Source organism: Antechinus flavipes, chromosome 1, assembly GCF_016432865.1.
Source record: "Antechinus flavipes isolate AdamAnt ecotype Samford, QLD, Australia chromosome 1, AdamAnt_v2, whole genome shotgun sequence".
NCBI classification, from domain to species: domain Eukaryota; kingdom Metazoa; phylum Chordata; class Mammalia; order Dasyuromorphia; family Dasyuridae; genus Antechinus; species Antechinus flavipes.
In genome coordinates, this window is record NC_067398.1 from 252324033 (window position 1) to 252349798 (window position 25766).

The 25766-nt window shown below is 37.1% G+C and overlaps 1 protein-coding gene across 1 annotated transcript in view; it reads left to right on the forward strand.

The window, feature by feature from the left end:
* The first annotated feature begins 8301 nt into the window (after positions 1 to 8301).
* Positions 8302 to 25766, forward strand: part of SNX8 (sorting nexin 8) — a 53622-nt gene continuing 36157 nt past the window's right edge. Inside the window, exon 1 of the mRNA XM_052000097.1 lies at positions 8302 to 8586. Within this exon, the coding sequence (XP_051856057.1) occupies positions 8511 to 8586 (76 nt within the window). The 5' untranslated portion in view covers positions 8302 to 8510. The remainder of the gene's footprint in view (positions 8587 to 25766) is intronic.

Here is a 25766-nt window from a genome sequence, read left to right on the forward strand (position 1 = left end):
TCTTTTCGGAGGGCAGAGGATTGCAGCATGGCATGTTGCTGCAAGGTCCTCTGCAAGGAATGAACCTCTTTTTATAATTGAAACTTTGGCTGGAGGCTGGGGAGCAGTTTGAGTTGAAATCCCACAGAGATTTTCAGAATTGAATAGAAATTTTCCATTTGAATAAGTGTCCCTGGACTAATCTCCAACTCAATAGAGGTCCATAGAAATCCAGATCTCCAGCTTTGGGCTAAGTAAGAGTGGTCCTGGACTCAACTTGGCCCACAGATAACAGAATGACTTTATCTTGATTCCCTGTTGGGGGTCTTTCAAGGGTGAGCTTCTCTGAGGGAGTTCCCCAAGTTTTCCCCCAAAGTCAGAGAGAGAGAGAGAGAGAGAGAGAGAGATTGAGAGAGAAAGAGAGAGAGAGATTGAGAGAGAAAGAGAGAGAGAGAGAGAGAGAGAGAGAGAGTGAGTGTGTTTCGGAGCTCCCCTCATCACATAGACCAATATTTTCAGTGACCACTGAAAAGCCCTGGAAGAGTAGCTAGGGACTCTTCTGCTGCCATTCAGCTCTAACCTAATGAGATTGAGAAATTCCAGACCTCTTAAATTAAAAAGATCTCCAAGTTTGTCTATGTATAGGATAATACTCAATCACCTTAGATCAGGAAATAAATATAAAAAAGGGAGCCCAAACTCTGGTTCAGGTTTCCTTAGGCAGGATATATACTTTTAGATGCCATGTGCTCATGGCCACAGGAAGGACAAGTGTGAGGTTAGGGCGAGATGTCCCTTTTCTACTCTTCTTCCTCTTTTCATATAAATAATTACTGGTAAGATCCACTAAAGGAAGGGAGAGGGAGGCTGAGCAAAGAGACTATCATTCTCTTTTTATATGCTTTTTAGAGCACTGGGCTTGTCTTCATGAGTTCATATTTGGCCTCAGACACTTACTGTGACTCTGGGCAGGTCACTTCATCCTGTTTGGCTCTGTTTCTTCAGGTAAAATGAACCTGAGAAGGAAATAGCAAACTAGTCCAATATCTCTGCCAAGAAAACCCCAAATGGTCACAAAATATCAGGCATGAGTGAAAATGACTAAACCACTGAAATGAGGTATGTCCCTTCTGGCTCCACAGCCCGGAAAGAAACTCCTTATCATTTCTAAGTGTAGGCCCTTTAAACTTGAGCCAAAACCAGAAATAGGAGTGGCAACTCTGACCATACTCCCTGGGATGGCGCCCATTGTAGATAAAACCTGATTCAGATTCCAGATTGGAATGGAAAGCTATATTCCAGTTGATGAGGTACAAATGATGTGATTAGTGGTAGTGAAGAGGTGCAAGAATGGAGGTGGGGAATGCCCTCTGGTCGTGCAGGTCCAATGCAAAAGAATTCACAAACCTGAAATCTGTGGCAAAAAGGGAGAAGCCGGCTTTGCTAGGAAGACAGACTTCTTAGTGGCAAGATCCTTTTAGGAAATTGGCAAAAGTTAACATTGAGAAGAGAATGTCTTCAAAGTGGGCAAAAGTCCTGGCAGGCAGCCTTGCCAAGAAGAGAACTTCCTTGGCAAAGCAAAGATTAGGAATTGTCTTTTATTAGCAGTCTGAGGCTCAGGCTTTAATCAATGCCCCAACCCTAGATTTCCAGTGGAAAAGAGATTACTTATCTTGAAGCCACTTAATAGGATTATCAGACTGAGATCTCCAATTGAATAAAATCACTTAACTGGGAGTTTGAAGGCTTTTCCTAGCATCTGGGAACCCTCTGAAGGGAATGGGGGCCACCCCCAAAAGATCACAGTTTCAACAGAGGGTAATTTTACTAACATCTCTGATTGAATGAAACCACTTGACTTGGGGAGAAAGGCATTGTCTGGGAAAGGTATGCTTTTTGCAGGGGAAATCTTGAGACTCCACATCACCCTTCTTTTACAGATTAAAAGGGACAACGGTTTCAGGGTTCACCCCCATCACAGGGACCATTTAAAAGCTATAGCACAGAAAGAATATTCAGTAAATACATTGTACTGGCTCAGTAGACTTGGATCTCCTCATCTCTCTATAGTAGAAATTATGTAATCAGCAGCAAAGATGTGGATCTCTTGGCTATGAGATAACTGCCAAATCTGGGTGACACTGACTCTTCTTGTTGGATATGGAAAAAGGAGTGATGTCTTTTAATCCCATCTCAGACAAGATTTAAATTCTCTCTGTGCCCATGAGAACTCACTTATGCTTTTTGAGATGAGAACTCTCTTATGCTTTTTGAGAATCAGGTCTTAGGAGGGTGTAAAGAAAATGCTTTGTAAACCTTAAAATGCATAAATTTTCCATTATTTTTAACCTCCAAGAAAGCTGGCTCTGTGTTTTCTAAACTTTGGAGTCTTTACCTCATCCTTCATACCTTGGTCTGCCATTGCATTATTAGTCATTATTTGGGCCCTGATTGACTCAAAGTGAATGTAAATAGTATTGTTTCTATTTTGGCTGGAAAGCCCAAGGGTCTTCCCCTCCTAGATTGATTTTTTTTTTAAACTAGGTAGAAGAGGCCATTCTTTGCCTCCTTTATTTCCTAGTTTTAATCAATGATTGGGCTTCAATCAAACTCAGATCTGTTAAAAAACCCTAGCTAAAAAAGGCCAAACAAGGTTTTTCCAGGGGCATCTCTAGTCATCCTAGATGTCTGGCCATTGGATCCAGATGCTTGTGGAGGAAAAAGGAAGCTGGTCACTTTGCACAGCCCTCCCTCACTTAATATCATCTCCCTGATATTGTGGTCTTTTTCCAGAAGCAATGATAAACACCACCATTGCACTGTACTTCCTATAGGTAATAAATGTTTGTTGAAATGAGAATTGTAGTTCAAAAGAAAGATTGAGTTAGAATTGAGTATGATGTTTTTAAAAAGATCTTCTAAGTAAAAATAGTAATTGTTATACAAATGAGATGCAGAACACAGAGGAATTAGAGAAGGGAAGACCGCTGGTAGTTCTGGAAACCTACTCATATTGGGACTGGGAGAGGAAAACATATATACTTATATAAAACATATACATATATACAGAAGGGTATTAAAACACTCCAAAATATATAAAGAAATAAGAGGAGAAGGGAGTAGCATAAAGTGGAATATAGAAGGGTGGGTAGATTAACTGGAGTGGGATTAGGTATATAGATTAATGAGAAAGAGATAAAGAGGGAGGGAAAAGGTGGGGGAAGGAGATAAGGGAGAGATCCTGGTGGGGCAGGGAAAGATTAGGTAATAGCTAGGCAAATTAGAGATAGATATAAAATGGAAAAGTTAGCTGGGATAGGAGTAGAATTTAATAGATTAAAAAAAAGTAGGGGTAGCAATTATTAATAGCAGACAAAATCAAAATAAAAAAGATTCAGTCAGAAGAGAAAATCTATATTATGTCAGCCTTATTAATATTGTTTTAGCTGTATGTATATATGTTATATATGTATATTTGTATGCATCTATGTGTATATTTATACATACATAATTATATTCCTGCTTTACTGTACCCTGCTTGGGGGATGTGGAAGGGAGGAGGAAAGAGGTAAAAAAGAATAAAGTAAAAAGTACACAGCAGAGAACAAAAGAAAACCTGCAAGAAAGCAAAAATGGACAGGTCTGGATACAATATTTTTTATTATATATATTCTTAAAATGGAAATATATATTATTACATATTTTGAATCTTTTCTTATATTCTGCTGTGCACGTGACTATTTTTTCTTTTTCTGTTTTGTATTTAAGTTTTAAATAAAAACATAAAAAATTTAGAAAATTTAAAAAAAAAAAGGAAATGAGAACCATTCAATGAATCTGCATTTTGCCTGCAATTTTATTGGAATCTTAAGAGATCGTTTGATTCTTCAGGTTTGTTAGCCAAATTATTTGAGGAAAATGAGAAATTGAACATACTCCATGTGCATAGAACTTTAGAAGGCCTCTTAAGAAGTTGATCACATTCTTAGCTAGCCAAATGGTAGAGTGAAGGCCTGAATTCAAATGTAGCCTTAGATACTTTCTAACTTTCTGACCCTGGAAAAGTCATGTAATTTCAATCTGTTTCGGTTGCTTTAATTATGAAATGGGGATCATAATAGCACTTCACTCACAGAGTTGCTATAAGGATTAAATGAAATCATATTTGTAAAAATGTCTAACAAAGTGCTGAGCACATTTTTTTTTTTTTTACTATTGTTGCTATTTTTCAGTCATTTCAGTCCTGTCCAACTCAAAGATAATGGGATAGTTTGCTGTTTTTTTCTCAAACTTATTTTACAAATGAGTAAACTAAGACAAATAGGGTGAAATGACTTATCCAGAATCACACAGCTACTAAGTGACTGAAAATAGATTTGAACTCAGAAAGAGGGGTCTTTCTGATTCTACTAGTCCACTTAGCTACCACATAGCATATACAGTAGTTGCGTAATAAATACTTATTCCCTTCCTCATCCTTGGTAGAAGAAAATTGATTATATGTTTGCCTGTCTTTCCCTAACTAGTCATAAGATGTCACTCTAGCTCTACCCTATTAAGAGTATTCGAATAACTTTTTCAAAAGAAAAACTTTTTTTTTTAATTTTTTTGGCATTTCTTACAGTAAAAACATATTCAGGAAGTCTAGAAAGCAAATCAGCTAACAGAATAGTTTCATAGTAAGTTCACTGGGACAGTTTACATAAAAAGGTCAACTGCATGTTTGCTGTAGCTACTAAAACGACAAAGTAATGAAGACAGAACCAAAAATGGAATTGTCAAATTAAAAAAATCAAACTACTTGTCAGTGACTATCCTTTATCCTCCCACTATTGACAGCTTACTGTACTTTCCATTTCTCCTACCACATCTTTTCTAGAACTCTCAGCTGATCATTTATTTATTTAAATTTTGGGGGAACTAAGTGAAAGAAGAGATTCTTTGTTTCAATTGCTACCCAGCTTTAATCACTGAATGGGTGCAGCCTCAGTCAAACTGAGACCTATTAAAGACCTTAGTTTAAAAAGGCCAGGATCTCCAATGACATCAAGTGCCATCTCTAGTTATCCTGATCTATACCTTGCTACTGGACCAGATGGACAAACAACAGCTGATCATCCGGGAGGTTTTCCATCAACTAGGTACCCAGTTTTCTCAAACGTGGCCAGGGACAAATGGCTCAAAAAGAATTTTCAGGGAACTGGAACATCTGAATAAAATTGGAGCCTGAGATCAGCCATGAGGTTGTCACTTAGAGTCAGTAGAGGGGGAGAACAGTAACTTTTAAAAGGATCTGCTGATGGAGATGGCAGATCTTAGGTATGAACTTAGAAGGCCAAGGGAGAAAATTCAGTTAATGCTAATACAAACTAATACACTGCTGTGCCCTGGGGATATTTATTTTATTTTCTTGTGTTTAGGGCATAGGGAACAAACTTATGATTTCATAGCAAATTTCAAATCAGGAAATCCCCCCCCCCCCAAAAAAAAAGAAATCTAACAGCCTAGATCTATACCTACTCTGCCATTGATAGTTTTAGAAAGTTGCCTAGAGTGCAGAAAGATTGGACTTCTTTAGGCTTACACAGCCAACTTGTGTAAGAAGTGGGTTTTAGGCCAGATGTTTCTTACTCCAAGGCCTGGGGTATCTACTATATTAGGCAGCTTCTTCTGGGGACAGAAGTCAAAATGAGAGATGGACTCTAGCCTTATGAAGCTTGTATTTAAAAGAGCAATATTATCTTCTAGAAATATTTTGTATCAAAACAAAGGAAGATCAGAGAAAAGAATAGGACAGTAATAAGAAGAGGATGGATGAAGACAGCCAAGTAAATGGAAACTCCTCAGCAGTCTTGGAAAGAGGGACTGAAGTTGGAACTATAGTTTGGGGATGGGGGGAGAAGAAAAGCACAGGAAAATAATAAGTTTTCTAGCCTAGGAAATATGGGAGAGGTAAGAAGGAGAAAGAGTAGGAGAGGAGAAGCTCATAAATGAGATTGAAAAAACATATAAGTGTTTACTATGTGAGAGAAACTAAGGAAGGGGAAGAGAGTGGAGCATACATGAATGAATGAATAATTATTGAATGCATACTGTGAGGAGGAATCATGAATGAGAGAATGAAAAAGCATTTCTTCATGTTTATAGTAGCCGGAAATTGGAAACTGAATGGATGCCCATCAATTGGAGAATGGCTGAATAAATTGTGGTATATGAATGTTATGGAATATTATTGGAATATAATAAATATATACATATTTAACATGTATTGGTCAACCTGCCATCTTGGGGATGGGGTGGGGGAAAGGAGGGGAAAAATTGGAATAAAAAATTTTGCTATTGTCAATACTGAAAAATTACCCATGCATATATCTTGTAAATAAAAAGCTATAATAAAAAATAATAAAAAAAAGAAAAAGCATTCCTTCAAAAGTATGTCAGGACAATAATTGTAGAAATATGTTTAGAAGAATTGCACATGTTTAACATACGTTGAATTACTTGCCACATATGGGAATGGGGGAAAAGGAGGGAAAAAATTTGGAGTACAAGGTTTTGCAAGGGTGAATGTTGAAAATCCATTCATGTGTTTTGAAAATAAAAAGCTTCAATAAAAATAATTTTATAATATCTTTGTCGATTGAAAGATGGCTCCACAATGAATGTCCGTATTGAAGATGCCCTTGATTTATATATGTACAATTCTGATAAAGATTATATGCAGGCAAGAGAGTAGGCATATATTTTGATAGTTATTGATGTGATTTTGGTCACCTTTTTTGTAATGTTAAAAAGTCTGAGATTAAAAAAAAATTATGCCAGGGAAATTAAAAGGATGCCCACCAACTGGGGGAATGACTGAACAAGTTTTGGTGTATTATTGTGGTGGAATATCATTGTACAATAAGAAATGACAAGTAGGATACTCTCAGAAAACTCACATCAATTGATGCAAAGTGAAATGAGCAGACCCAAAAGATATCAATATTGTACAGTCATCAATTGTGAATGACTTAACTATTCTAAGCTATACAATGATCCAAGATAATTGCAAAGAATTTATGATGAAAAATGCTATCCATTTCTAAAAAAAAAAAAAAAGAAAAAAAAAAAAAGAATTGATGGGCTGAGCCCAAATCAAAACATATTTTTTTCCTTTTTCTGGTCTGTTTTCTTTCTCAACATAGACTAATAAAGAAATCTCTTTTGCATGACTGCACATGTATAACATATCAAATTGCTTGCCTTCTCAATAATGGGGAAGAGGAGAGAGGGAAGGAGGGAAGGAGAGACAGAGAAAGAGAGTTTGGAACTCCAAATTTAAAAAAAAATTAAATAATTCATTTTACATGTAATGGGAGGAAAGAGAATATTAAATATATATTTCTTAAAAATAAGCATGTCCCAAAAAGAAGTTGAGGAGGTGGAGAGAAAATAGGAAAGGGAAGAGGAGAAGCAGAAGGAGGGGAAAAGGAAGAGAAAGTGAAGAGGATGAGCAGGGAGAGGAAGAAGAAAGAAGAGAAGCAGGAAGAGGAGGCAAAAGGGAAAAGGGAGGAGAAAAAGAAAGAGGAAGAGGGGAAAGGAAGGGAAGTAAGGGAGTAGAAAAGAAGAGGTAGGGGAGGAAGTGAAAGAGAATGGAAGAGGGGGAGAAGGAGCAGAAGGGGGAAAAGTGAGAAAGGAAAAGAAAAGGAGGGAAGATGGAAGAAAAATAATAGGAGGAAAAAGAAGGGGCAAAAAAAGAAGAGAATGATGAGAGAGAGAGATGGGAGAAGAAAGGGAATCAAAGAGAAGGAGAAGAGGGATGGGAGGAGAATGGGAAGAGGAAGGTAAAGGAAAAGAGGAGAAGAGAAGAGGAGGGAAAAGGTGAGGAGAGCAAAAAAGGAGAAAGGAAGAAGAAGGCAGGAAGATATAAATGGAAAAAGGGAAGAGAAAAAGGAGGAGAGAGGAGAATGATAAAGGAAAAGAGAAAGAGGGAAGGAGAGGGAAAGGAGGGAAAGATTAGAGGGAAAAAAAAGGGAAGGAGAGAGGAGTCTAAAGAAGAAGGGAAGGAAAGGAGAACATGGGGAAGAAATGAAAAGAAGAGGAGGGCAAATGAGAAGGGAAGAACAGGAAGAGGTGAAGAGAAGGGGAAGAGGAAAGAAAGAAGAGAGAAGGGGAGGGAAAAGGGGGAGTAGAAAAGAGAAGGAAGGGAGAAATAAGAGGAGGAGAGGGAAGGAGGTGGAGCAGGGGAGAATTAAAAAAAGAAAAGAGGAAGGAGGAGGGAAAAGGAGGAAACGAGGAAGGAGGAGGGGTAAAGGAGGTGAAGAGGAGGGTAAAAGAGAAAAGGAGGTAGAAGAGGAGGCGCGGCGGCAGCTGCAGAGCTGCGGGACCTGCTGCAGCCAGCAGGGGGCAGAGGGAGTTCGAGTCCCGGAGGCTGAAGTTCGGGAGCCAGAGCTGCCTCCTCAGTCCCCAGGCCGGGCCTCGGGGGAGGTCAGGGTGAGGGGGTCCCGGACCGGCTTCTGAGGAGGAAGTCACGTGGGGCCGGGACTCACATGACCGGCCGCGAGATGGACCGGCAGCTTCCCGCTGAGGCGGCGGCTGCTGCGATTGGGGACCTCGAGACGGCAGGTAGGAGAGTAGGGGGCGCACCGGGGCCAGGCCCGGCTGGGACTCTCCGGGGGCTGCGTCTTCGCGGGCCCCGAGGCACTCGTCTTCCCCGAGTGTTGCTGGCTCGCTCCGCGAGCCCAGCCGCCAGCCCGCCCGTCTTTCCCGCCCCCCGAGCATCCCCCTCTCCCTGCCCGCTTGGGCCCCCGCCCCGCGGGTCCCCCCTCGGGGCCTCCCCACCCCAACCCTTAAGTTGGAGGGACTTTTGTTCCAGTCTCTTTAACTTTGAACAGTTTCCTCATCTGTAGAATGGGGATCTTGCTAACACCGACCTCCCGGGTTGGTTCTGAAGCTCAAATGAATACGGTTGTAAAGCGCTTTGCCAACCTGAAAATGTCCTAAATTTCTAGGACGAGGAGGAAGAAATTATTTTAGGATTCATCCCACCTGGCCTCGTCCTAGAGCTGGGGGAGGGAAAAGGAGGGGCTGAAGGCTCTTGCTCTAGCGGGACCCGGAGGCCGGAAACCTGAGGCTCTCCCAACCAACCCGCCCCCCTGGAGTTACCTGTCCGAGCCTCGAGCAGAGGCTTCCACCGTCTTTTGAAACCTCGATTTCTTAATCAGTAAAACAAGGGAAGCGTTTAAATACGAAAAAATCAGCTGGCAAGCGGGGGAGGGTGTGCGGAGAACACCTTTATCTAATCCAGCCCCTAAAGTGAGGACTGTCAAGAGAAGTCCAGTCAAGTCCATTTTCTTTTCAAGTGCCTACTTGTGTAGGCAGATGGTCCCTAGGATCCCTTTCTGCTTAAACTGGTTTTGATTTATTTAAACTGTTTTTATTTATTTGAACTAAGGAGATTGTAATGAGGATGGAACGGAGACAAGTGGAAGAGCTATTATTGAAGAGAGTCTAGAAAGACTAGAACTTGGCAGATGATTTCTTTGATTTATAATTTGGCAAATTTGATTTAAAATAACAGCTAGTATTTCTGTAGCACTTAAATGTTTGCAAAACTCTAATATATTATATAATTTGATGCTCACAACTATCCTGAGAGGTAGATGCAATTATTACCTCTCTTAAAAATGGATCAAATCAGTAAGCATTTTCAAATGCCTGTTGTGTGTCTGATTCTTTGCCAAGCGCTGAAGGGCAAAAAAAAAAACAAGAAACAAACAACCCAACCCAGGGCCTAACCTCAAGCACTTCACAATCTAATTGGGAGACAAATGTACAAATAAGATATATGCGGGATAAATTGGAGATAATTTCAGAGGGATGATTCCAAGATCAAGGAAACCTGGAAATGACTTCTTGTAGAAGGTGGTATTTGTGTTGAGACTTGAAGGAAGTCAGACAGCCAAGATGTGGAAGGAGAGTATTCCAGTCCTAGAAGACAAGGAAAATGCCTGCCATTGGGAGATGGGGTGTCCTGAGGAACAAGGTAGTAATCTGGTTTGGAGAGGGATGTAAGATATAAGAAGACTGGAAAGATAGAAAGGGAGGGGTCAAGTTCTGTAGTACTTTGAAAGTCAGAAAATTCCTTAACACAGTGCTTGACATCAAGTAGGCACTTAATAAATGTTTGTTGACTGACAGACTTAACTTCATTTACTTATAATGTCTACTAACTGGAGATTCTGGAGTTAACCCTAGCTTCTAACTCCCCATCTCATTCTATTGAACCATCCTCAACCACCACACTCTTAGGAAGGTACTAATATTGGTACTCTAACCCAGATTCTAGGAAAAACCTAACCCTGTTTTGTTGGAGATAGCAAGAGATCCAGGAAGTTTTAAGAAAAAGTGTTGGACTAGTTTCTAACTTTGAGTTTTAAAGTTTCTCATATATATCTTTTCTGAGAGTTGGTGAAATGGGGTAATAATACCTGTCCTGCCTATTTCCTAAGGTTTGTTACTCAATTTCAAGAGTATTCCAATTATCTGACAGCTCTCTTGTCATAATTAAATCATAATTAAAGGGGAATGTAGGAGCCAGGAAAGGACTTATAAATAGTGCATACAATGTTAAAAGTTTAGAGAAGTGGACTAGACTCAATGTTGTGAGAAATCTGAAGAGAAAGAAGGGAGTCTTTTCCCCAAGGAGAGAAATCAAGGAAAGCTTTTTCATTGAATTTTCTGTTGGGTCTTTGGGGGGGGGGGGTGGTAACTTCCCTCCTTTGAGGGTAGAAGGAGGATGAGTATGAGCAAAGTCTTGGTGACCTGAGAAGAAATGACAATAGGTGGAAGTCTGTGAGTAGTATGGATTGACTAGCATGAAGAATGCATGAAGCAGAGTATTAGGAGATAAATGAAACAAGATTGAGAGCTTTTAATGCCAGAATTAGGATTTAATACTTTATTCAGTGGAGAGCTACTAAAGGTTTTAAGTAGAAGAGTACATTAGAAAAACATCGACTTGGAAGATGGAGTAGGGTGAGCATAGATTAGACACAGAGAAAGCAATTAACACACCTTTTACAGTGTTTAGCAAGAAGAGATCTATTGGCCTGAACTAGGATGGTTGTAATGGCAGTGGAAAGGAGATGATTGGTGGAAGAATTATTATTGAAGACAAAGAAAGGATAGAAAAGAGGTGAAAAGGCTATGGACAGCGAGATGGTGCAGTGAATTGGGGTTGAAGTGAGGAAGATCAGAGTTCAGAATCTGGCTCAACTACTTGCTAACCCTGTGCCTCTGGGCAAGTTGCTTAACCCCTGCTTGCTCCAATTGTTCATCTGTAAAATGTGGACATAATGGAGAAAAAAATGGCAAACCCCTCCAGTATCTTTGCCAAGAAACCCCCATGAACAAAGTTCATGGGACCACATAGAGTTAAACATGACTGAACAGCCAAAGAAGAAGCAGGAAGAAGGATAGAACTTGGTAGGTGATTGGATATATGAGATGAGACACGAGAAAGAGTTGAGAAAACCCCCCAAGCTGATGAATCTACAAATATAGCATGCCACTAACTGACATGGAGCATTTGCAGAATAGATTAAATTCAGTTTGACTCACGTTAATGTTGTCTGGGTCAATAAATACCTCATGATATCTGGCAAACATTGAAAATATGGAATTGGAGCTCTGGAGAGATGTTATAAGTAGAAATTTAGATATTTTATCTTTGGACATAGAGATCTAATCATTGAAGCTGAAAGGTTGAATGAGATTACTGAAATAGAGTGTAGAGGGGGAAGGGAGAACAACATTGGGCGCCACCCAAGAGTGGCCTCTATGGGCCAGAATGACATGAGGAATTGGCCAAGGAGATTCAATGACCCTTAGGCCAAAGAAAGGGAAGCTATCTAGAAGGAGGGGTTATTTCACAGGCTTAAATGCTGCAGGGAGATTTTTTAAGTTTAGAAGGTCATAAGTGACAGTTGAGAACAGTTTCAGTAGAGTGGTGACAACAGAAGCTAGATTATAAGAAATTGAGGGTATGTATGGTGGTGGTAGTGGTGATGGTGATGGTGGTGGTGGTGATGTGTGTGTGTGTGTGTGTGTGTGTGTGTGTGTGTGTGTGTGTGTGTGTTGAAATGTGGAGGCACCAAAGTAAACTATTCTTTCTAGGAATTTAATAATTTAGTAGGGAAGGAATGGAAAGTGGGAGAGAGAGCAGCAGGATCAAGGAAGATGTTGAGACCTCAGTATGTTTGTAGACTACGGGAAAGGATCCAATAGAAAGGGGAGGATATTTATAAGACAAAATCATAGCAATAATTTATGTGAAAAGCTCTTTGCAAATTGGAAATCATTGTAGAAATTTAGATGTCATTCTTTTACTAGTTGAATCCAAAAAATTGTATTCAGTTATGGGGGTCACATTTTAAGAAAAAGGTTATAATCGAAACACTTGAGAGTACATATATTAAGCCAATAGGATAAAGGAGACCAAATCATGCTCATGAGCAATAGAGAAATTAACGAAAGAATAAATTCTGGGGCTGTCTTCTAGAGCAGACAGTAGATGATAGGATCCTGAGTGCAAGTAGAATTAGCTTACACAAGATAAAGAACCACTTTTCCTTAGGGGAGCCAAGGAGAGCATAAGACCTATAGAAATTTCAAATTTTGAAATGAGAGAATGAAGCATCTAAAGGACTTTATTTCATTTTTTGGTAAAGTAGGAAATGTTATCACAGAGGGAATGATTATGGGAAGTGTGACAGAGCCAGTTAGGGAAGAATGTAAGGATTACCACATATCTGTAAAGGCTCTGTAGAGAATAGGTAAGATGAATTTTTGATGCCCCTAGCTTGCACAGATATATGATTTGGGGGAGGGGGAAGCTTTCACTAGCCTGGAAATAGTGGAGAAAATAAATTTTGGGGATGATCCAGGTTTGAAGATTGGCAACATGAATAGTGATAGGACAGAGGGACAAGAGATTTGAAAGTGGAAGAGGAAAGTGTTTAGTTGAATTCATCTACTCTGTAGTCAAAACTGTAAAAAGAAGATAAGGAAGCTAAAGCAGGGGTAATTGAGTAATAGAGCTAGATGAGTGGAGTGGTGCTGAAGTACAGGTTGAGGGAGAATGAAGCTGAAAGAGAAAGAAGAATAAACATTTATATTCAGAGAGAGGAACTTCAGGATTAGAGAAAAGTTATGGATGATACAGAGATCCTGAGTAGGGATCAACCAGGTTAAGGCTGATTAAAGAGATGTGTTATGGGAATTATGAAGATTGGTGATGTCAGAGGCCAAAGGGTTTAAGGGAACATCGGCATGTATGTTAGAGCTCCCAAATGAAAGAGAATAGATAAAAGTTGAGAACAGGTTTGTACCAGAAAGTGGAAAAGAGTATCACATTAAGAGTTCTAAGATGACAATGAGAATATGGGTGGAAGTAACTGGGGAAAGGATTTTTACGTCAGCAGATGGAGATTCTGATTTACTAGAATAAGAGGAACTGGAAGTGGGTGTTTGATAGTCATGGGGTGGAGGAAGAACCATTTAAGGATGAGAGAACTAACCCAGTATCCTGTGATGACTAAATGTGACATAGGGATTGTGGCATCACCTTTTATGGCTTGTCACTGGGAGCACTGGAAAGGGGGTATATACTGCCGGGGGTAGGTTTTGTCTGGATGTCTGGGTCAGTGAATATCTCATGATGCATTTCTCTTAGCTAGACTGTGCTCTCACTTGACAGTAGCCCAGTAGAATCTTTAGGTTTCAAGGATTTATTCATGACCAGAAGTTAACTGTTTATGAAGCTACAGTTTCTAGTCTTCTAGTTCCTGAGACTCCAGAAGTGTAGGCTCTCTGGATCCCTTATGGACGGGAGTGCCATTTGGCATTTCTTGCACATTTACTTTTACTTTTTTTAAAGGACTTTCATTCCGGATTGAAGAAAAGGGAATTAGACATTATACACAAAAAAGTATAGTGCAGAGACTTATGTGTCAAATATTCATTAGTTGTTTCCTTATTGAGATATATGGTGATTGTTAATGAAAATATTTCATTCCTACACCTTCTAGTTTAGGATGATAGGGAGTTTAGTGAATGGTGTCTTTAGGGTAATTTTACCTGAGCGTCTTTTGGATAGTTAAAGTTTTAAAAGTATAGAATTCAGAGGCAGCTAGATGGTGTAGTAGATAGAATGGAGGCCTAGAGTCAGGAGGACATGAGTTCAAATTCAGTAATACAAGCTGTTGTGACCCTGGGCAAGTCACTTAATCCCCATTGTCTAACCACAAAAATAAAATAAAATTATAATGTTCAGTAATTCAGAATAAAACTTGAAAAAATATCATTGTATTTGTTCTTGCTTGCTTCTTTCTTAATTTTTAGGATATAGAATTTCAGTTCTATGGGATTGATGGGACACAAATATCACACATTTTCACTGTAATTTGTCATAAAAATGACCAAAGAGAGAGCCAAAAAACTTCCAGTTTGAATTCTGGCCTTACTACTTCCTACCCATGTGACTCAGGGCCAGTCATTCAGACCTTCAGTGTCAGACTTCATTTATATGAAATGGTTGACATAAATCATCTCCAAGATTCTTCCTACTCTAAATCTGATCCTATGGTAATTAACATATTTTAATATAAATTTTATATTTCATATAAACTTATGAACCTGGATCTCTTAAAAATAGCTCTTGTTTTCACTTCATATTCATATCTAGATATATTCTTTCTTCTACCCCTGCCCATTACTTATATCAAAATGTCAAGAAAGGGAGAAAATAGTTCAGTAAAACTGGCCAGTATGTCAACAGTGTAACAGTATATGTAATTGGAACCTGATTTTTTAAACGAAGGAGAATCAAATATTGTTTCTTATATTGAAAAGTACAGTTAGATGCCCAAAAGGCTATCAAACTGTGCATACAGAAGTCTTTCTAACTGGACTTATATCCCAAAAAGATCTTACAGGAAGGAAAGGGACCCACATGTGCAAAATGTTTGTGGCAGCCTTTTTGTAGTGGCAAGAAACTGAAAACTGAGTGGATGCCCATCAGTTGGAGAATGGCTGAATACATTATGGTATATGAATGTTATGGAATATTATTGTTCTGTAAGAAATGACTAGCAGGATGATTTCAGAGAGCCCTGGAGAGACTTACATGAACTGATGCTAAGTGAAATGAGCAGAACCAGGAGATTATTATCCATTGCAATAGCAAGATTATACAATGATCAATTCTGATGGACATGGCTCTTCTTAGTAATGAGACTCTTCAGGTCAGTTCCAATGATCTTATGATGATGAGAGCCATCTATAGCCAGAGAGAGGTCTGTGAAAACTGAGTCTGGATCACTACATAGCATTTTCACTTCTTTTGTTGTTGTTTGCTTGAATTTTATTTTCTTTCTCCTTTTTTTTCTTTTTGATATGATTTTTCTTATACACCAAGTTAATTATATAACTATGTTACATACATTAGATTTTAACATATATTGGATTACTCGCCATCTAGGTAGGGTAAGGTAGGTTTTTCAAGGGTCAGTGTTGAAAAACTTATTCTTGCATATGTTTTGAAAATAATAAGTGTCAATTAAAAATTAATTTTTAAAAAATGAGGTGGGGAGAAAGGGGAGGGGAATTGGAACACAAAGTTTTGCAAGGGTTAATGTTGAAAAATTATTCATGCATATCTTTTAAAAATTAAAAAGCTTTAATTAAAAAAGAAAAGTACAATTAGTATAAAATACTTCAGTTGGAGGAATACGTATAGGCATTTGAATAATATTTTACTTTACATTCTTAATCCTGAAACTGTAGGTTTTTAAGTCTCTGTTATAGCATTTGTCATTTGAAAGGCAAAATCTCTCAGAAAAAAAGAGGAACTGTGGCACTGTAAATGATATATTGAAGGAAGGGGAATTCTGGTTAAGGGTTTTTTTTTTTTTTTTTCTTAAGAAAAATGCAGTACAAAAGGAGATGTGCCCATAGATTAGCTTTGCTGGGAAGTGGAAGAGAAGTTGGATAGCTGTTTTTCCCTTAAACAGATGATTTAGCTGAAGCTCAGATGTGTAATACTCGTTCGGTTCTGTTTTTCACTGTATGTCACTGAAGATTTAAACTCAGAGAGATTGAAAGTGCTTTGTAAAAGGTAAGTCAGTCATTAGAGTGATGTTGAGAATGCTGTATTCTTTTTCATAAATAGAAGGAATCTTAGAAATCATCAGCCAGTCCTTTAATTTTCTCTATCAGAAGAAAGTTGGGAAACAAACCCAGAGAACCCTGAAACCCAGGGTCACAAAGCAGTTAGGGGCTGAGCCAGGATCAGAAGCTTTATCGCTGAGTCTTATTGTTCATTACACTACACCATTCTGCTCATCTTTTTCAGGATTTTATTGAGGGAGGAAGGATATTGGCCTACACAGAATTATAGTATTGTTGCCTTGTTCTGTGTATTTTTTTCTAGGGTCATTAGAAAACAATCTTATGGACGATAATTTGGGGTTTTTTGTTGGAGGGGTGAGTTTTATTTCTACTAGTTGCTTAAATTGAGTGACACATAAAATAACCATTTGGGGTAGACTCAGGAGGAATAGCTAGGAAATGAATTCTGGTATCGTGAGGTTCAGTAAGTGTTGACATTGTACTTTGTACTGTACTGTGTTACTGTTTAAACACTGACAGCATCTGGGAGAAAAATGATTGTCTCAATTTTAGTGAAATAATTATTAGATATTTATCAAATATCCATCCATGTAGTAATTATTAGATATTTATTAAATATCCATCCATTATGTAATATATAAATATGACTTTCTGGAAATATCTGCTAAAGATAGGTATTAAATATTGAATATATGAATAATTGGAGGGAAATAATTCTGGATTAGAGGAGATATAAATTATAAAATTTTAAAAATGCATTTATGTTACTTAAAAGCACATTATCAGTTACATTAGGCTAGTAGTCTTATTTTGAAATTCTTATCTATTTATTCAACATTTATTTATTATTTATAATATTAAATATACTATAGAACTATAAAGAGGACCAGTTTAAGATTTATCATAGATAGGAATGATATGCCTATTAGAAACCAGGATACCAGTTTAACCTTTGTAATTTCATTGATTTTATGTATGTAGATTGTTGTTGTTCAGTTGTGTCAGTCATAACTGACTCTTTGTGACCCCCATTTGGAGTTTTTTTTAACAAAGATAGTAGATAGTTTGCTATTTCCTTCTCTAGCTCATTTTAAAGACTAGGAAACTGAGGTAACCAGGGCTAAGTGACTTGTCCAGGATCATATAGCTAGTAAATATCTGAGACCAGGTTTTTTTTTAATATTTTATTTTATTTTATAATAACTTTATATTGACAGAACCCATGCCAGGGTAATTTTTTACAACATTATCCCTTGCATTCGCTTCTGTTCCGATTTTTCCTCTCCCTCCCTCCACCCCCTCCCCTAGATGGCAAGCAGTCCTATATATATGTTAGATATGTTGCAGTATATCCTAGATACAATATATGTTTGCAGAACTGAACAGTTCTCTTGTTGTACAGGGAGAATTGGATTCAGAAGGTAAAAATAACCCGGGAAGAAAAACAAAAATGCAAATAGTTCACATTTGTTTCCCAGTGTTCTTTCTTTGGGTGTAGCTGCTTCTGTCCTTCATTTATCAATTGAAACTGAGTTAGGTCTCGTTGTCAAGGAAATCCACTTCCATCAAAATATGCCCTCATACAATATCGTTGTCGAAGTGTATAATGATCTCCTGGTTCTGCTCATTTCACTTAGCATCAGTTCATGTAAGTCTCTCCAAGCCCTGAGACCAGATTTGAATTCAGGAAGATGAGTGTTTACCACTCCAGGCACATCCATTGCACCACTCAGCTACCCTAGCAGTAATATGTAAGTAAGTATTTCTAAAGTTAAGTTTAATTCTCCTCCAAATCTTGTTTATATGACTAAGTTTTTAACAGCCATTTATTCCCAGGTGATACAAAGATATATTTCAGCTCCCTATCTTTTCAAATGATTTCAAATTCTAAATTATAATTATGCCTTAAGTGTTATGTAGTAGATGTGTTTTTAGGACCTTTCCCCTCACAATTTTGCTGAAACGGCTCTTTTCCAGATTACATAATTTTACCTTTATGTTGGGGAGAACATTTAACCTATTCTGTAATGAATATAAACTTACTACGATTTGGTAGCAAAGGAAAATATAAATTGGTTTTAAATTTTGTTGAGAACCTAAATAAAGTGTATATACATGACTTATAGATTACTTGGATTGTTAATTTTTCCTTGGATTATAAATTTGGTAGTTTTTAGACAATGTTTCTTGTATAAATTTAAACCTAATCTTTAAGAATCCAAGAAAGTTTGAGGGTTCATAGTGAAAAGCACCGTCACCTCTCTTAATTCTTTCTGTAGTAAATTTTTAATGGCACTTATGAAAAGTCTGTGTGTTAGTCCTAAGGGCAAATGGCTTTTGTTTGTAACAACAGTCAGATTGGATTTAAGATTACATGCAAGACATTTTTGGCAGTTCCCTTTTTGTCTGTTGTATCAGCTCTCATCTTACACATATCTCTGGTCATATGACTCCTTAGAATCATTAGAATCCTTCAGTGATACTTAATTTATTGCCTGACAGATAAAGTTCTTTCAGCCAGGCATTAGGGGCTGTTCATAATTTGGAGACACCTTTCCTTTCAGTGTACTATAATTCAAGTTGGACTACTTGACAACTCCCATATGGTTGGACCAACTCCTATGGTCTTCTCTCTGCCTTTGTTCATTACATTCTCTGTACTTGGACTCTTCTCTATCTGTTAAAGTCAAACTCATCCTTTAAAAGCCAGCTCAAATATCACTTCCTCCATTAAGTCTTCCTTGAGATTATGCACTTATTTTACACTAAACAATTTATTTTCTAGAAAAAGGAGATCTCATAATAGAACACATTTATGTAATATGTTATGGTTTGCCAGGTGCTTTTCTTAAAATATTATCCTTGATAATAAACATGAAAATCTCATTTGGAAATAAATATAATTCTTCCTTCCCATACACTTTTAATAGCTGAGCATACAGGACAAAAGTTTGGAATTATTTTTTAGTCATAAGCACAATTCAAGTTAAGGAAGTTACATGTACAAACCCTAGGTCCCACTAAGGGCAAGCACTAGAAAGCTAGACTTGGGAGTTCTAAGTTCAAATCCCATCCCAACACTTGTCTGTGTGTTTCTGGGCAAATTACTTAACTGAAATCATGCAGGTTGTCAGGATCAGATGAAATAAGATCTATAAAGTGTTCTGCAGGTTTTAAAGTGCTATATAAATGATAGCTTATTGGCTAATCAGTTACTGGTCTGGTAGATAAATCTCTAGGAGGAGAATCAAGAAGAGTTGAGCTCACTTCCTGCCTCAGGCACATATTACTTGTGTGACCTTGGACAAGTCATGCAATCTCTTTGTGTCTCAGTTTCCCATACTGTAAAATGGAGATAATAAGAGCAACTATTTCTTCAGGGTTGTTGTAAGGATCAAATGAGAGAACATTTGTAAAAGTAAGTACTTTACTAATGCTTATTGCATTCCCTTCCTAAGATGGTTTCTAAGCTTCCTTCTATCTCTTAATCTCTGATTCTGTGATTTAAGGTTCAAATAATTACCTAGGAATATGAGGAGCAACATGTAAATGGAAATCTCTGTACTCTTGTTTGATTGCATTATCAGATAGCTTCTGATAATGTTTAGATTACAGTGGCACAGTAGGACAAAGCCTCCACTACTATAGTTAAAATGGTGCCATTGAGTGTTGTGATCTTTCAAACTTCCCTCCTTCTGTGCTATCCTTTCTTTTATCTTTTAAATAGCATTTTATTTGTTCCAGTTACACACAAAAACAATTTTCAACATTCATTTTAAAAAATTTTTTGAGTTCCAAATTCTTTCCTTTTTTCTCTTTCTTCTCTCACTCCTCCCCCTCTTTGAGATAGGGAGCAGTCTGATATAGATTATACACATGCAATCATATTTTTTCATTTTGTGATTATGCAGTTTTTAAATGAAAGGTTTTTTTTTCCAATTTTTAAAATCTCTCCTCCTCTACTCTTCCCTCCCCATTGAAAATGTAGCGAAACAAGGGAGGAAGTCCGAGGAAGAGAAAGTAAAAGCCTTCTTCCTTGCTTTGCTCTTAAGTAATGATCCCTCATCTTACATTGTACTTTGTTGCTTTTTTTATGTATAAACAATTATTATATAAAATAATACATAAGTATGTTTGCATTGTCTCCTCATATGTTTGTATTGTCCTTTCTCGTAGCCAAAACTTGGAACATAGGGTGTTGTATTTCTTCAATACTTAAATATAATGTTCTTCATTTGATAGGTGTTTAATAAATATTTGTTGAATTTCAACAATTCAAATTAAATTCAGTTTTATTATATTCCCACCTCTAGGACGTTAGCTCTACGAACTAATTTTCCTAACTTAATTCAAATGGTTATTGTAGAATATTTACTAAGTTTTGAACTTTTCTCCATTGATGATCTTGGGTAGTTGCTTGTTCTTTTTTCCTTTCATCTTGGGTAAGATTAACTGACTTTGAGGCTCATGTAGACATTGAAGACATAGCATGTGGTGAAGTAGTTTTCATCAGAGATTAATTACCATGTATGAACTGAGCTTCAGTTTCATAGACTGATTCTCTGGTTCCTCTGTTCTAGTCATAGTTTTCTCTTCTTCTGAAGACAAGATTGTTTTTGTGAGTTTTTCTTTTCACATTCTCTAATCTCTAAAATAGGGATGGTGATACTTGCTCAAGGTTCTTGTTATGATACAGTGAGATAAAGAATGTCATATGCTTTAGGAACTGTAAAATGCTATGCAAATATGTAATATCAGTTTCCCTAACTTATGACACTAGATGATTTTTGCTGAAAATTTTTCTTTCAGACTGGTGGCTGGCTGGAAATTTCTATCCATTGAGTTAAGTGTAATGTCTTCTTGCATTGCCAACACTTAAAACATTCAGAGAAATAAATCACTTCTAAAACTCCATGAAGTAAAGGACTGGATTGTGACAATGTTCCCTCTTAGCTAATTAATAACAAATTGAAACAAAGACTATCCCAGCAGTATGGTCCTAAAATATTTTGGCTATGCAAGAGACTAGTGAAATTTTCTCTGCTTTGGGTATGGGAAAATGAATGATTTAGTTGTGACCTCAAAGTCTAGCTGTAGTAAAAGTTAATCAGATTCTGAACAATGTAAAATGACACAGTAAGTAAAATGTGTGTAAGTCATGAAAATTTTTTAGGTATTCAGTATTTTGATTTATTATGTCCCCGTGAGTTTGTGATATTTCTTTTGGAATTGCTGCAACCTCTGTCTTTCACAGGTTATTTTTGTTTAGCTTTCACTATAATGAGATTCATCTACTTAGTCACTTCATGCATTTTGGAAACATTTGAACTTTTACTTTTTGAAAGCACAGAAAAATTGAGTCATTTTAAATTGAACTGAAAACCAAAATAAAAATGGGAGAAAGAGATAGATTACATTGTGAAATAGAGAAGAGAGCTGTATTTGTAATTTTTGAATACTAATTGGGAGACAATTCTATAGATAACTTAAAACTAAAAAAAAAAAAAAAAAAAATCTCCACTCTATGTGGGAAAGTCCTTCCACTTCCTGATGTAAATATTTCATAAATGAGTAGAGTACAAGATCTTCATAGGAATAAACTGAACTTGAGCAGTCCTTTTCAGAAATGTTTAATTTTAGAGTTATAGAGATGTAACAACCTGATAACTTTTGTGGGTAGGTTATTTTAACTTTGATCTGAGTCACCAGAAAATCATCTGATAGATGCCTGTTTTTCAATACCCTGTTTGAATTTTGTGATGCCTTCAGCAAACCAAAGATTCTCTTTTTTTCCTGTGGTTACCCTGCTGTGTCTGCTATGGAAAGCATTAGAACCAGAATTGTGCTGGTAAATGTTTAACAACTGGTTGTCTGGTTAAAAAAAAAAAAAGAAAAGAAAAGAAATACTTTTAAAATTTAATCTGCATCATTAATATTTTCTTAATCACTTAAGTATAGACTGTCAACAAAACAATAAATCAAGGTCTGATTGGTAGTTTTTGCTGATTTCTGATGTTTAAATGCTCACAGTGAAAATTTAATAATTAATTGAGAATCTCAGCACACTCCTTGTCAGAAGCATTGTAAAGTCTGAGAATGATTTGATTTTTCTGACTAGGCCTCCATTAGCATGTGATTTACAAAGATCATATGAAAAACAGATATGCTGCTAAGATCTATAAAATCATGCTCTTGATTTGGAAAATATGAAAAAAAAGCTTCATTAGAATCCAGTTTTACTTATAATTAGATAAAAGAGTTTTGGCTTGCAAATCTCATTATTTTACTTGAATTGGAAATTTAATACAATATGCTTTACATAGACACTGTTTCTGGGATGTTCTTTATGCATTTTGAATGTAGAGTAGTCGTATGTGATAATATTTGGGAGGAGGATTCAGAGTAAGGAGAGCATTCTCTTTATTTAATTTTTCATTCATTCATTCATTCATTCATTCATTTATTTATTTGCAGCAATTGGGGTTAAGTGACTTGCCCAGGGTCACACAGCTAGGCTGGGTTAAGTGTCTGAGGTCGGATTTGAACTCAGGTCCTCCTGACTTCAAGGCTGGTGCTCTATTTATTGCGCCACCTAGCTGCCCCCTTTCTTTTTATTCTTAAATAAGGTTCCATAAGAGACCTAGAACAGAATTAGACCAGTTAGAAAGATCTAGGTGGAAATTCTGCTTCAGACACTTACTAGTTGTGTGAATCAATAAACATTGAATGTTTTGATATATTCCAGAAATTGTTTTGATTTGACCATGCAAAAAAAAGCAAAACTAGTCATAGGCTTTTCAATTTAGAGCTGAAAAGAACCGCAAGTGCCACAGAATATAATTTCCTCATTTTATAGATGAGGAAATTGAGGCACAGAGTTGTAAGTGACTTGGCTGGGGTCATATTAGGGCATATCGTAATCTTTCTGACTCTAAGCCCAGCACTCTATCCAGTGTCCCTCTCCGTTACTTCATCTACTCTGACCTTTTAAGATTACGTCTGACTCTAAATCCATGTTCCTGTGATTCCTTCCTACATATATTGTCCTCTGCCAAATTGCCAATAATCCAGCTATTATGGATTGGTTTTGAGTCATTAAATATGATTCCCCTTTAGGGGCAAGAACATGTATATTAGTTTGCTCCAGGCTAGACACAGTAACCCAGGAGATTTAAACTAAGATGATTCTCTACTTCCCCATGGACTTATCCCTGCCATGCTCTACAGATTGGGATTGGTCCTGGGATATCATTAGTGTGGAAATCTCCCTTGCCTGCTAGTGGAGGTTGCCACTTCTCTGCCACTTTAAGTATTAGAGAGTTACCTAAGCATTGAGTTGTTTTGTGACTTGGCCAGTCACTCAACACTAATGTGTCAGGTGTGTCTGGAATCAGAAGTTCCTCATTTTGAGAACAGTACTGTCTCCCTGCCCTTCCCTTACTATGTTGTTTCTCTGCAAGAAAAATCAGAGGGAGGATAGGGTAATGTTGGTATCAATGATCCATATAGTATGAATTTGATAAGTATTGTATTGAAAAGATAAATGATCTTGTGTGTTATTTAAAATATTGTGTTTATGGGAGAGAGGGGAATCCGCACCTATAGGAAATAAGAAAGTTTAAGCACAAATACACATTTTAGATTTCCTCTTAGTCAGTTAGATATTTAATTCTCTCCTGAGGTGATTATAGCCTGTGAAAGTGGTGAGGAATTTCATTTTCTGAGCACAATTTGTTATTGTGAAAGGAATCTATTTTTCTTTTCTTGTAGGACTTGTGTAATTGTTCAGGACATCTAAGGAATACACACACACACACACACACACACACACACACATACATATGTGCATGCGCACACTCTTTGATCAGTGAATCTGAGCAGTGTAACAGTATATGTCTTTTACACATAGAATTATATTCAAGGATTGAGTTAATATTCTTGTTGAGTAATTGAGGGTGGTGTATTTTTGTGTGTACTTGCATCATATCTCTTCTACTTTAATTTTGTTTGTGAAAGTGTAGCCTAGATTTTCTTTTTTTCTGAAAAAACTAGATTTTTATTCAGTAGAGTAAATGGAAGTAAGTTTATTGTATTTTAGGAAAGCTATTGAATTCTTTAATTGTGGCTGTCTATGGTTTTTAACCATCTCTCATTGTACTGTATAAATTTGCTATGTTTTGTTGAGCTACAGAATCTAGCTATGGAATTTTCCCTGAACTGGATTTCAGTTGGTTAGACATGCTATAGTTTGGAGGCTATTGGAAATACCTCCCTTCAACAGTTGACCGAATCCGGCAGTACTTCTGCAGCGTAAAACATGTTATGAGTGCTTGGCCAAAACCAAAGAAGGTTTTCTTCCAATAACAAAACAAGCTGCTGAATAACTCCTAATGTGTTACTTTACAGTGTTCATGTCAGTTTTTGGCCAGCGTGTTTCCCAGCATGGATCTGCAGCTGTACTGAAGTAATCTTGGGAGATAGAGCCAAAACGAAGTAAACCTTTCCATAGCTCCACCATCTGTGCAGAAGTCCCATTGGTCTTCATCTTATGCTTATATCAGAATTTATAAAAGATCTTTGCATAAAGTATAGAAGTCCATGTTAAAGATGTTTATTTTATATGTTCTACCCAGGATAATAAGTTATTATGCTAGGTACTAAGGGGTAAAGATTTTTTTTAAATGCCTTGGTCCCTGGTCTTAACGACTTTACAATCTGCTGAGGGTGGTGTGTTTTGTATTCAATAAATATAAAACAAGGTAGAATGTTTTAAAGGTAAAGAGAGATCCAGAGAAAGTGTTCTGGACCCTACCTTTTTAAACTGACCCAATATGGTGTCTTGTAATTGATTGTGGAAGTCACAAAATCATGATTTATTATCAGTAAATGTTTGATTTTTTTCATATGCCTATATACCCAGACTCCAGTAAAAATTTCTTATGGTAAAAAGGGTTATGAGTGGGAAAAGTTGAAGAAGCCCTGCTCTATATCAGTGATGTCACATCACATTTAAAAAAAAACAAAACTGGTACTCCATTGATCCCCATAAGAAACATATTGAGTTAGAAAACATGTTGATATGTATTATTCATATTCTGTTGTATTTTTATTTATTTTGTTAAATATTTCCCAATTATATTTTAATCTGGTTCAGCAGCATAGACTAGTATTGCCCTGGTGGCCACGTATTTGACACTTCTGCTCTAGACAACTTTGAAGAGGGAAAGATGGTTTTCATCTGTGGAATCAAAGAAGGTATCATTGAAGAGGTGATAGATGAGCTGGACCTTGAAGAATTGCAGGAAGTTTGTCTACAATGGGATGGAAGTGGAAGGGCAAGTTCAGGGCACTGTTAGTAGTCCAGTTTGCTCTGTAGAGCATTTGAAGCTGAGCATTGTAAAATTATGGTAGAAAATAAGTTGGAACCAAATTGATGAGGAAGGTTTAAAATGCCAGACGAAGGAATCTGTATTTTATCTTGTGAGCAGTAGAGAACCATTGAAGGTTTTTAAGTAAATGAGAGATTTGGTCAGTGTGTTAAATAAGAGGAGTTTTGGATAAATGAAAAATATGGTCAGTGCGCTAAGAAGATTCTGGTAATTGCATGAAGAATA